General features: G+C 36.8%; 2 protein-coding genes across 9 annotated transcripts; both read left to right on the top strand.

The window, feature by feature from the left end:
- Nucleotides 1-4: 4 nt before the first annotated feature.
- nop2 (NOP2 nucleolar protein homolog (yeast)) lies at nt 5-6,634 on the top strand. 4 transcript variants are annotated; one of them, XM_016670492.1, is made up of 17 exons: nt 5-114; nt 1,105-1,235; nt 1,314-1,356; nt 1,440-1,504; nt 2,479-2,687; nt 2,721-2,813; nt 3,194-3,422; nt 3,509-3,708; nt 3,804-3,893; nt 4,207-4,294; nt 4,402-4,542; nt 4,618-4,757; nt 4,861-4,950; nt 5,057-5,179; nt 5,556-5,653; nt 5,739-5,875; nt 5,961-6,634. In XM_016670492.1, the coding sequence occupies exons 2-17, from the start codon at nt 1,127-1,129 to the stop codon at nt 6,389-6,391; spliced, it is 2,286 nt and encodes a 761-aa protein (XP_016525978.1). In that variant the 5' UTR covers nt 5-114; nt 1,105-1,126; the 3' UTR covers nt 6,392-6,634. The 4 variants fall into 4 exon arrangements, with proteins under 4 accessions (XP_016525978.1, XP_016525979.1, XP_007550172.1 ...); XM_016670493.1 differs by having other exon boundaries at nt 2,479-2,681; XM_007550110.2 differs by having other exon boundaries at nt 2,479-2,813.
- Nucleotides 6,635-7,260: 626 nt separating this feature from the next.
- On the top strand, nt 7,261-12,403 carry ing4 (inhibitor of growth family, member 4). Of its 5 annotated transcripts, none has more exons than XM_007550112.2 (8): nt 7,261-7,430; nt 7,885-7,956; nt 8,739-8,905; nt 9,028-9,142; nt 9,251-9,359; nt 9,464-9,608; nt 11,535-11,596; nt 11,700-12,403. In XM_007550112.2, exons 1-8 carry the CDS (start codon nt 7,394-7,396, stop codon nt 11,737-11,739), a joined length of 747 nt encoding a protein of 248 aa, XP_007550174.1. In that variant the 5' UTR covers nt 7,261-7,393; the 3' UTR covers nt 11,740-12,403. The 5 variants fall into 5 exon arrangements, with proteins under 5 accessions (XP_007550174.1, XP_007550173.1, XP_007550175.1 ...); XM_007550111.2 differs by having other exon boundaries at nt 7,271-7,430; nt 9,248-9,359; XM_007550113.2 differs by lacking the exon at nt 7,261-7,430 and adding an exon at nt 7,468-7,567 and having other exon boundaries at nt 9,248-9,359.
- The last annotated feature ends 27 nt before the right edge of the window (nt 12,404-12,430 follow it).

Here is a 12,430-nt window from a genome sequence, read left to right on the forward strand (position 1 = left end):
GCCGCGCAAGATTAGTACGTCATTTTCGTGCGCCGGATATTCTCCAGCAACGTGTTGAAGGAAATTTCACGTGTGGAAACCTGAAAGTCTGAAGTCAAAAGCATCGATTCGTGGGTGAGTATTTGAGTATTATGTAGTTAAGCTTGTCTGTGAAGCCAAAAACACAACAAAGTTTTCGTAACTGAAACATTTTAAATTGCCAACTGGGTACGCTGAAGCAGGTCTTGTTTTATAAAAGGCTCATTATTTGATAACCAGATCCGTTTGTCCCTGTGCAGTTTAGTGATAACTCGCTCGTATATCTTTTAGGAACCAAAAACTCGAGTCAGTAACGCAGGCTTTTACTACCTGTATATAGCATCTATATACGATCTTTTGCCTAACCCTTTTACATATAAGCTCCCATGTCTGCCATGTATTATCTTCAGTCGCTGATTGTCTTGTTTCCATAAGCCATGTTTTTGAACCTATTATTATAAACAGAGGTATTAGTAAAGTTTGCCATCAGTTTAAACTGGCCAGGGTGGGATAAGTTTGTAGTTTTTAATTTATTTTTATTTTTATTTATTTTTATTTTAAATCCAGCAGTTCTCATACTTTCACTTCCCTCTGTAATATCAATAGTTTATAAATCGGATCATTAAACTCTTAGAAATCACTGTTTTTATTAAACACACAGGTGCAGGCTATATTTACTTGGGGTATGATCTTTTTTATTACTGAAGGATTTATACTACCAATTGTTTTTTAACTACAACCTGTGCATATGTACATTACTTCTTCACCATGACAGCATGTTATTTGCCACAATTATTTTTGAAGGACGTTTGTTCCCTCATAAATTAGAAAGTGTCCACTGTACTGTCAGGAAACTCAACAGAACTATTATTTATTTCCATGTTCTTATTGGTCAAAGCTAAATAGAGCCACTGTAGAGGGTTTATAGAGCAGCTTGTGGCTCCAGAGCTGAAGGTTACGTTGTAATGGAAGCCTCTTTATGTCAGACTCGGTATGATATGTAGGGTATTAACAATGTTCACTAATTTGTTGTTAGGGCAAGGAGTGGTAGTAGGGATTTAATTTTCTCTGCTTCTTCATTTTGAGGTTGTAGCTGAGAGTTGGAGTCATGGGTCGGAAGCTTGATCCTACCAACAAGGTGAAGAGGGGGCCGGGTAAGAAATCCAGAAAGCAGCAGGGAGCAGAGGTTGAGTTGGCCAACTTTATAGATCCAGGAGGTAAGTATCTTTTTACTGATCCTTAATGGAAACAAAAGCACACTGCCGGTTGTGTATAACATTCTATTGTCTTTGCAGAAGATGCAGGACCAAAACGTTTGTCAAGTAGAGCCAGAAAAAGGTAACAGGTGGACTGCTTAGTGAGCTTTAAATACAGCCACAGTGTTTGCAAGGTGTTTAGTAACGTTTGCAATTTTTTTTTAGAGCTGCTAAGAGAGTTGAGAACCTGAAAAAGCCAGAAGATGTTGCTGAGAAACAACCAAAAAGAGGTAAGCGCATCAATCTGAACCATTGTCCATGTCATGTTTTAGAAATGAAAATAAACCTGTCACTATAAGCAACATTTTAAATGTGCCTTTGGATTATTTAAACACAAAGTAAAGTATTTTTGGTTCTGTCCACGTTAATGTACTTTCCACTGTGTTTTCACTTCTCATCCACCTGCAAACTCTATTATTATTGTAAAAAAAATCATTTTGTAATAGTTTCTTGTTGACATCTGTTTATTCTTTACTGCCATAATGGGTTTTTTTCAGGTTTATTTTGAGGTTTATTGGAAAGAGTCATGGATGTGACAGATGTCAAACTGTCAGGAGCAAAAATAAATGGTTTTCAATACGTTTTGTGTTGAAATAGCCATACTGGATGTAAAACTCTGGCTGGTGACCTACGACCTTCCCAGTGTTCAATGTTCTGACTTTAGCTGGTGATCTCAAGAAATTTGACTTCTGAGTACAAACACAAAGCAACAAATAACACAAACATTTTAAGGGAAATCAACCTGACGCAATGCTAGGTGAAAGATAAAAAAAAAGACACTTTTCCCGCTCACATTTAGTATATTTGACATCCAAGCAACACAGTTTTGATTTATTGGTTTTTAGCATTATCTCTACCTGTCAGCTGTGCTTAAATATAATCCCAGATACCTAGTTGAAAGATTAAAAATGACAAATATCTGTTTTGATTAAAAAACAACTACAGAGTGGGGTAATTATTTCCTACTTTATACATAAGATTGAGTTGTTTTTTCTATAAACAAGAGCATTTTTATGCATAACGAATAATGAAGGAATTCTTGGATAAAAATATAATCCTAGATTCTTGTTCACTGCAAAATTTGAAGTAAATGTGTTCTGAATGTGAAGATTTACAGAAGTTGTTTTTGTATGTTTCTTAAAAGGCTCTCTCCATTGGTCTGAAATTTTAATTGAAAATGTGTGCTTATTATTGTTGTCCAAAGGATACAGTGATGACAACAGTAAATGGCTGAAACCTACAAAGAGGAAGCGCAAAATGGATGAACCTGAAAGTGAGGATGACAGCGAGGAGATGTGGGAAGATGAGGAGGAGGAAGAGGAAGAGCAGGTGCTTCTGCCGAAGAAGAGAGGAAAAGAACAAGAAAAGAAAAGTGCAGATTTGGGATTAAAAAACCTGGAGGAAGAAGAAGAAGATGAAGAAGAAAAAGAAGAAGATGATGTTGATGATGATGATGAAGAAATGGTTGATGACTATGGTGCAGAAGATGATGGCAGTGGAGAGGAAGAAGAGGAAGAGGAGGACAGTGATGGAGATGATGTATGTTATCTGATTTATCGCTCTCTTTTTTTTTAAAGTTGGCATTTAAAAAGCTTCTGTTTAATGTAGCCAGTCCAATATGATAGATATTAACCATTCTGTAGTGTTTGCATGACACTTTGAGTTTACTCATTCATTTTGTTAACGTAGAACTTTTTCATTTCCATCTGAAATGCTTCTTTTTAGCTTTTCTGGAAGATTGCGAAAGTCTGCAGGTTTTCTTTTGTTTCCTTTCAGAAGTTTGTCGAACTTCGCAGTTGAAAGTTAAATTAGTCCTCAGGCCATTCGATCAGAAGTCTAAATCTGCTCAGGAATGATTAGATTTTATAATTGTGGCAAAATATTAAATTAACTTAATCTGTTGATTTGATCCACTTCAGCTTCTTCCGATCGAACGTGCTGCCAAAAAAGAGAAAAAACTGAAGGAATCCATGGGTCTAGACAGTGATGATGATGAAGAAGAAGAGGAGGACGAGGATGATGATGATGATGACGATGGTGACGAAAAGCATAAATCAGATTCTGACATGGATGAGGAGGAAACAATCCAAACTAATGCAGATGATTTTGATACCTTCCGACTTCCCTCTGCTGAGGAGAGCGAGGAGGGTGAGTCTGTCGTTGCAAACTGACAGCAAATCGTCAGGAAATGTTCTGCAAATGACCAAACCTTCCTCTGTCACCTGTGTTTTCAGGTGCCCTGTCTCTGGACCTGAAGGGAGTCCATCAGAGAATAAAGGACAACATTGATGTCCTCTGTAATTTCTCAGCAAAAAGGGAGGAGGGGAAAGCCAGAGTGGACTACCTCTCTCTTCTGAAGAAAGACCTTTGTACTTATTATAGCTACAACGAATTCCTCGTTGAGAAATTAATGGACCTCTTCCCTCTCTCAGAGGTCGGTTTGTTTGTTTTGCATCCACAAATCTGTGATTCACTGAAAGGTTATGGGTGGCAGCTTGAAAAATAAGTCAATTTTGTTGCTTTCGGCAGCTTGTTGACTTCTTGGAAGCCAATGAAATTCAGAGACCAGTCACAATTCGAACCAACACGCTGAAAACGAGGAGGCGGGACCTTGCACAGGTAAATGCTCTGCACTCTTTGGAGTATGACAGTGCCAATATCAAGCTTTTATATATATATATATATATATATATAAAAGCAGCTTTTCAGATTTAATTTATTTACACACATCTGCTGAAGACAGACTTTGATTATAGTTATGACACATTTTGGAAAAGACAAAGATTTACTTGGCTCATTTATATTAAACAAAAATCTGAAGCTATTTTTTTTAATGTATGCAATACAGCAGGTACTGGTGTGTTTTTTTTATTCAATTTGAAATAAATGACATAATTTTAACTTGGATCATTTTGTATTTGTTCTTGTTTAGGCTCTGATCAACAGAGGAGTAAACCTGGACCCACTGGGGAAATGGTCCAAAGTGGGTTTGGTCATCTATGACTCCTCAGTGCCTATTGGTACGTTACTCTTCAACATGTTAACTCTAATTTTAGCCTGAATTTTTTTTTCAGAGAAGCGTATTTCAGCCGCCAGAGTTTTGATGTCATGCTTTGTTTGAATCCAGGTGCGACTCCGGAGTATCTGGCCGGTCATTACATGCTGCAGGGAGCCTCCAGCTTTCTTCCTGTCATGGCGCTCTCTCCACAGGAGGGGGAGCTGGTGCTGGACATGAGCTCGGCTCCTGGAGGAAAGACCTCCTATATGGGTAAGATATGTTACTCTTATGCCTGCAAATTATGTGTTGAGAGCTAAATGTTGAAGTGAATGTCCCTCCGTTTAGCTCAGCTGATGAGAAACACAGGAGTGATCGTAGCTAATGATGCTAACGCTGAAAGACTGAAGAGCGTGGTGGGAAACCTTCACCGCCTCGGGGTCACTAACTCCGTGGTCAGCAATTACGATGGCAGGCAGTTCCCAAAGGTAACCTCATTTCAGATGTTCATTTGCAAAACGTGCTCGGTTTAAATAAATGCCACGACTGTATCGTTTATAGTTTACTGAACTATGGAGGTTTTTGCCGCAGGTAATGGGAGGGTTTGACAGAGTGCTGCTCGATGCACCATGCTCAGGCACAGGAGTTATCGCAAAAGATCCAGCTGTAAAGACCAGTAAGGTGAGACATCACAGCTTGTCTCTGCCCATTGATCTACAGATACCCTCTTAGTTAAAATTGAATTGCGCATTAAAACGTCTTCCCTCTAATCTTGTTTTACGATTAGGATGAGCCGGATATTCTGCGCTCTGCTCATTTGCAAAAAGAACTGCTTCTATCAGCTATCGACTCTGTGAATGCAGCGTCTTCTTCTGGAGGATACCTGGTCTACTGCACATGCTCAATAATGGTATGTGTTACCACGAAATGAGGTTCAGTCAGGACTGCAGTGAAGCTGATGTCTGAATTGTTATTATTATTAAAAACATTGCAATTTATTCACCTTAACATAATCTGAACAATTATATGAAATCAACAAGTTATGGAGCAAAACCACAAAATCTTATTAAGTAGTTTTAGTCTAGTTTCTAGTGCAAATAAATTAGTTTTGGCTTATTTCAAGAGTACTTAATTACAAGTAACTTTTCAGAAAGATATAGAAGCTTGTTTAAAGTAAATAATTCATTTAATAATAATAAAAGTGTCCCACTATTATGCTCATTTCATTTGTGTGGATGTTTGTCTTGATTTAAGTTTTGATAGTAACCACATCTGTGTCCAACCAGGTGGAGGAGAATGAGTGGGTGGTGGACTACGCTTTGAAGAAAAGGAATGTTAAACTCGTCCCAACCGGACTTGATTTTGGGAAGGAAGGCTTCACCAGGTAATGAAAGTTAACCAGTATATCCATTTACTGACTGATAAACACTGTGGTCATTAAATAGAAAAACATTTTATGTCCTCCGCAGTTTCAAGAAATTTAGATTCCATCCCTCCCTGCAACTCACCCGCCGTTTTTACCCACATTCCCACAACATGGATGGATTTTTTGTGGCCAAATTTAAGAAGTTCTCTAATGTAATCCCATCAGCTTCAGTTGGGAAAGGTAACTCTCTCAAATCTGAGTCTAGATTGAAATGTTTTCTCTGTTTAATGTTATGATTGCGTAAATTTTGTGTTGGTAATTACAGGAGATGAGACAACAGAAGCTTCTGAGGCAACAGAAGCTACAGATTCTCCGAAAGAGAAACCGTCCAAAAGCAAAGCAGCTAATGAAACTACGCCAGCAAAGACAGATGCCCTAAAGCAAAATGCCAAAACTAATGGAGCAGCAGCTAAGAAACCAGCAAACATCAAGACAAAAGGACAACAGGGCTCGCAGACTGGACCAAAGAAGGCAAAGATTGCCAAAATGGATGGAGAGACTGTGAAGGGAGCCCAGGCAAAGAACCCTGCAAAGAAGACTCCCGTCCAGACAACCGCATCAAAAACTGTCAAAAAAGATGGAAGTAGATTTGAGAAAAAGCAAACCAAAAAGGGGAAATCACCTTTGAAGATGAAGAACAAGATGGGAAAAAATAAATTCAAAAAGATGAAGCACAAGTTTCAAAAAAACAAATAATGTTTAACATGTGAGCAGTGAAACATTTCAGATTACAAAGAAACTTTGTAGAGTCCTATTAAATAGCCGACTCCCTTTCTCTACATTTAAATATTCTTTGGGTCAGTGTTATCTGTTTCAGAGTAACGTGTTAAATATGGCTATACTGATAAATTTGATTTCACTGTTTGTTTTCTGTTTTATCTGATCTATAATGTAGGTTTGCTTCAGGTGAACATGAAATAAATATTTTAAGATTTCAAATTCTTATTATCTGGTTTTAATCACTTTAATATTCAAGAAAATAAATTTCTTGAGGAGTAATAAAACATTACCTAAGATAATATATGTAGGTTCATTTTGGAATATTTAAAATAAAGTTGAAAAGGTTTTTTTTTTAGCCTGTCTATAACTTAAAAAGACGTTCTTGTTATGGACAAATTTAGTTTTAAAGATTCCTGTGACTCAATCGTTCACTGAATAAAGTAAATATTTATATATTTATTTTGGATATCACAAACTTCAGTTCCTTTCTCATATTAGACTAACAGTTGAAGTAAAGTATAATACATTCAACATTTTTGCTCATGGTTTAAGTACACGGGGCTGCTGTTTTGACCCAAAAGAGTACAGGGAAAAAAATCAAAAACTTTATTTAGAATTTACGTAATTATAATGAAGAACTTAATAGAATAGAATACCATTAATTTTAGACATATTAATGTAAGCTTTACTTCAGCTCATGTCTTTACTAGAATTTAATCAGAAATCATTTGTACCTTTAACCAAGGAGTCTGTATTAAAACGCTATTTCCAATTGGTAATTAATTTTAAAAATATGTACTGTAATTTGGGCTCCACGCATATTAAAAATGCTATTCTCAATTCTGTTTAATTTCTTAAGGGTGATGGTGAACACAGTAGACATAAAGCATACGCATGTGAAGTTTTTTTCCCTAAAAAGTCTGGGAAATCAGATTGGTCCATTTCGAAACGGAAACTGCCTTGTTTACCTTTTCCAAGATGGCGGCGGGGATGTATTTGGAGCATTATTTGGACAGTAAGCTATAAATGACGCCTTGAAGCTGCTTGCACATGTTCAATTAATTTAGTCAATTAATTGTTTGCATGTAGTTATGCACTGCAGTTCATGTCTGTTTATTAGATGGAGGAAAACGCGTTAACCACTTTCTAACGGTCAGTCTTTTTAGGCTCTGTCTATTTCCTGGAAAAGCTGTTTGTAGCGAAGCTAAGATGCTGCTGGATATCTCACAGTACATACAATGTTTCAGTACTTACTGTCGATGTACTTTGATTCTTTTAACCCACAAAAGCATCCGTATGAATCCGTATTTATTGAATAAATTCAGAAGACAACATAAATTGCATTTCACGCACAACATTGAGCTAGCTACCGCACTCGCATTGTTTTTTTTTCGGTTTGTTTGATTGTGGCGACTGTGCAATTAAACTGATATGTTTTTTATCTTTCCCCACCATCTTTATCTATCCAGGCATTGAAAATCTTCCCTTCGAGCTGCAGAGGAACTTTAATTTGATGAGAGATCTCGATCAACGCACAGAAGGTGGGAATAAATAAAATTGTCACATGAGGTATCCGTTCTTTAAGCATTATTGATCTATATATGTTCCTGAATTTTATTTCAGATCCCACCAGTCATATAAATGATGACTTCTACTAAACTTACCTTAACTTTATTATTATTATTATTATTATTATTATTATTATTATTATTATGCTGAAAACCAACTGAATCAAATTTTTTCATTTTGTGACTTGAAGTTACGGTGCTATACAAAGGTTTTTGTAGTCCTTGAACTTTTCATATTTTATGTTTTGTTGGGATTTTGTGTGACATACAAAGTGCAACATGCTTGTGAAATTGAAGCAAATGGATACAATTTGTTTTCAGCAAAGTGTCTTGGATCTGTTCCAAATTTATTTTAAAATCTCAATTGAAATTGTACACCAAAAATGAATGTGCTGAAGATTTGTGTTTGCTACAGGTAGAGAAACATACTACGCCTCAAAAGAGATCTGGTTCGACTTAACCTCCTTTATTCTGGCACCCCTAAATAAAACCCAATGCAACCAATTGCAGAACCTGCTTCATTTGTAATTTGAGTCCACCTGTGTGCAGTTTAATCTCAGTATAAATCCCGCTGTTCTTTAGAGGGCCCTGCGGTTTGCTAGAGAATATTAGTGAGCAAACGACATCATGAAGATGGGAGACAAGACAAGAAAAAGTTTTCTGCTCAGCAAATGGCTTTTACTTTTTTTTTTTTAGGAGCATTTCTAAAAGTTAAATAAAAGTACTAATGAAAAACTTATGTTTATTTCATGTAGACCTAAAAGGACAGATTGACTCTCTGGCCAAAGAATACACCTCCAACGCCCGGACTCTCTCCTCTGATCAAAAACTGTCCCTACTGAGGCAGATTCAGCAGTCCTACAGTAAATGCAAGGAGTTTGGAGATGACAAGGTGCAGCTGGCTATGCAGACCTATGAAATGGTTGGTCCATCTGACATAACTTTAGTATTCTGCATACATATGTTCTAAACTTGAAACATTTCAAAATTATGCACCAAATAACAGTGGACTGATTAGTTGTTTATTTCATTTTTTTTCTACAGGTCGACAAACACATCCGACGCCTCGACACAGACCTGGCTCGGTTTGAAGCTGACCTGAAGGAGAAACAGATTGAGAGCACAGACTACGACTCCACCTCCAGTAAGGGAAAGAAAGGTCTGTTTGCTTTCTATTTTCTCTGTCTGTGCTTTGTTTTGTGTTGTTGTCCAGTTTTTACAAATCTGTGCTTTGTGTAACGCTGGAGTGTTTGTGTAATTCCAGTAGACTCCAGACAGAAGGAGAAGAAGGCCGCCAAAACAAGATCTAAGGTGAAGAGCTCGGACGAAGATGGAAGTCCCAAGAGCGCACAGAAGAAAGTCAAACTTTTTCAGCAGTATGTTTTTATGTCTTGTCATGATCCTGTGTATGGGGTTTGGGTTTTAACGGTAAAAGAACACTGATGTTGTATATATTTTTTTTTCTCATTCATCTGATCAGAGGGGAATTCACAGCCCCTGCCTCCAACTTTGGCAACGTGCACCCGTCGGATGTGCTGGACATGCCTGTGGACCCCAACGAGCCCACCTACTGTTTGTGTCATCAGGTGTCTTATGGCGAGATGATTGGCTGTGACAACACCGAGGTGAGTTTTTTTTTTTCCCTCTCTCTTTTTTTCTTTTTTATTAATGGCAAACAAAACAATAGCTTAACTTACAACCTTAATTCACATGTGCTTGTGTGCAAAGTAAGCATTATTTGTTCATGCTAGCACACACGTGTTGCATTTTTGTGTGCAAATTTATGAATTACTGGGAGAACTCAAAAGACGGTAGTTTTCTGCATTTGTATTTCTCTTAGTTGGTGATCAAGAACAGTTAATAAGAAAATCAGCAAAATGCAATTGGCTTAGACATGCAGCTCAAGAAATGATCAAAAACCATGTACTGCCTTTTAGCTTTGAGTCTGATATTACCTTATATTTCAAAAACCTTTTCAGAGTCCAACTTTTTGTGCCTTGCCATTCATTTTATATTCTTTTTGCAAGCATGTACAACTTCCTGTATGCATGGTGTTTACAGCGCTTGTAAACACCATCTCATGTACCATAGTTTTCTGATACTCATAAATTCAGAACTTTTTTTCCTAAATTAATGTGACCCAAACTGAAAAAATAGCTAAAATCTTGTGGAGGGAAAATGGATAATAAATGACTAAAATAATGTGGTTAAGTGTGCACACCCTTAAGCTAATGCGTTGTTGAGTCACCTTTTAACTTTATCCCAGTAATCTCTTGTTGGGTTTTCGTCTACCCGGATGAAACATCTTAACTTGGTATTATTTGCATACTTTGCAAAAAAAAAAAATACTCCCATACTGTCAAAGACCTCCTTTCCCAGCTGAATTACGATTGGCCTAAAGATTTTAACAGAGATTTGTTCATGGAGGCAAATTAAGATTTCAGTGAAACAGAATTACTTCCACGAACCCTGAAGCTGATTCAGTTGCAATAAAACTCCTCCACCATTTGTATGTAAACTATCCCAAAGTGAACTTTCTAACTAAACAAAGCTGTTATTTACTTGGACTGTTTTTAAGTCACGCAATGATTAAATGAAGTGACTGAAAAAAACAGATGAAAAAAATGGAAGTGTTTTATTCTAGCAGTTCTTCATTCACAATAAAACTAACTGTACTTTTAAAATCATAGCACTTTGTGAGTTGAGATTAGGAATTCACGTTTCACTTTTGTGTACAAATCTTATATACATGTTCACAGGGGGCACAAATATAATCTATCCTAAATTTGCTCTTGCCTTTTACAGCAGCACAAACCCCCTCTGTGTAAAATATGTTCCCACAGCCATGGAGTTTTCCCTGAATCTAGCCAGGCTTGGTTTTCCAGTTTTCCTAACTCCATACTCTGTAGCCCAGTCTTGTGAGGAATGTTGCCGTCTTTGCTGCACCACTTTGTACCTCTAAGCTGAGGGATACTTTTCAATAATGCGGTCCGTCTCATTCTCGTGTATCTTTTTGCACACCACGGCTCTTGCTGTGAGATGTGACTAAGGAAATGCCAAAGCAAAACACTTGTAGAAGAGCTGTGTTTTATTTGTGGTTAATTAGAGTTAATTTGAAATATTGCTCCTATTTAACATAATTTTCAATGTGGTGGTTAGTTTTGAAAAAACAGAACATTGTTTGTACATTTCTGCATCCATGTTATTTTCGATTTTGATGTTTACTTCTTACATTTGAGGTCACTTTTAGGGTGGAAAAAGTCCTGAAATGATCTTAAAATTGTTTGTCTTGTTTACATCATGAAAACATGGCAATTAAACAGCGGTGCATGTTATTCCTAGATCCAAATCTCAAAATGATAAGCCTGAAACTCTTTCAGGCCCATGCCTCATCATCATTTTAGGACTGCAGAAAAGAAAACGGTTTAATAGCAGCTTTGATTGCGGGCTTTGAACATTCGGTTCTTGATTGTGTCTTTTGAAAAGCTTGGTTTTTGTCGAAGCGGTTAGTTTGTGCTACAATAATGTATTTTGATTTTTTTATTTTTCAGTGCTCCATTGAGTGGTTCCATTTTGCATGTGTGGGCTTAACAACCAAACCACGTGGAAAATGGTGAGGAAGTCTAAATCGATTGTCATTGGTGTGTGCAACACGAGTGTTTTTAAAATTGTTACAGCTCCCCTTAGCCACCTCAATTTTTATTCCCCCTCTGCAGGTACTGCCCACGCTGCTCTCAAGACAGAAAGAGAAAGTGATTCACCTGGTCACTCTGGAACAAAAAACAGAGATAAAGTTTTCTTCATTTTTGTTTTTCATCTTTGTTTTACATTTGGTGCTTTACTCTTTGGTTTATGTTCTTGCCTTGGTCTGATGCAGTGTGTGAAGGAGCCAGACGGTTACAAATGTATTTAAGTTTTTTGTTTTGTTTTGTTTTAATGCATAACAGTTTTAAGTTTTTATTCAGTTATCTTTGGTGCTCTTATTGTGACTTTCTCATATATATAATTTTGTCCACATAACTAATAAACACTACAGCTGCCCCATCTGGTTTAGTAGTTGTAGTTTTGATATACAATACTGTATTCACACGATATTCACATGGACAAGTGAAAAGTTTCTACATATTAATGAAAATCATCCTTGAATGGTTTTGTTTTATGTATTGTTAATTTGCTCTTGTTTAAAATTGAAACACTATTTTTAGATACATTAATAAGACAAAACCTGCTTTGTGACAGCATTAGATATATGTGGTAGTGAATTAACCCATTTTAATTTAACAATTTTTATTTGACTGCTGCATAGAATTTAAACTACATTCTTGAAAAGTATTGTCATTTCTGTAGCTGAAATATTGGTGCCGGGGTGAGGGTATGATAGGGCTGTCAATCATTTCAATACAGCTACTACCTCAAAAAACACTCCTTCGTGGTCTTGTCTTTATTT

This window comes from Poecilia formosa, unplaced genomic scaffold (genome assembly GCF_000485575.1).
Source record: "Poecilia formosa unplaced genomic scaffold, Poecilia_formosa-5.1.2 Scaffold34, whole genome shotgun sequence".
Taxonomy (NCBI): domain Eukaryota; kingdom Metazoa; phylum Chordata; class Actinopteri; order Cyprinodontiformes; family Poeciliidae; genus Poecilia; species Poecilia formosa.

Bases quoted from the DNA above. Each gene is read 5' to 3' on its own strand.
- nop2 (XM_007550110.2), top strand. From the start codon at position 1,127: ATGGGTCGGAAGCTTGATCCTACCAACAAGGTGAAGAGGGGGCCGGGT. The intron at 1,236-1,313 runs GTAAGTATCTTT...TTGTCTTTGCAG, and splicing joins CAACTTTATAGATCCAGGAG to AAGATGCAGGACCAAAACGT. The intron at 4,951-5,056 runs GTGAGACATCAC...TTTTACGATTAG, and splicing joins CAGCTGTAAAGACCAGTAAG to GATGAGCCGGATATTCTGCG.
- ing4 (XM_016670494.1), top strand. From the start codon at position 7,625: ATGCTGCTGGATATCTCACAGTACATACAATGTTTCAGTACTTACTGT. The intron at 7,957-8,738 runs GTGGGAATAAAT...TATTTCATGTAG, and splicing joins TCTCGATCAACGCACAGAAG to ACCTAAAAGGACAGATTGAC. The intron at 9,143-9,247 runs GTCTGTTTGCTT...GTGTAATTCCAG, and splicing joins CTCCAGTAAGGGAAAGAAAG to TAGACTCCAGACAGAAGGAG.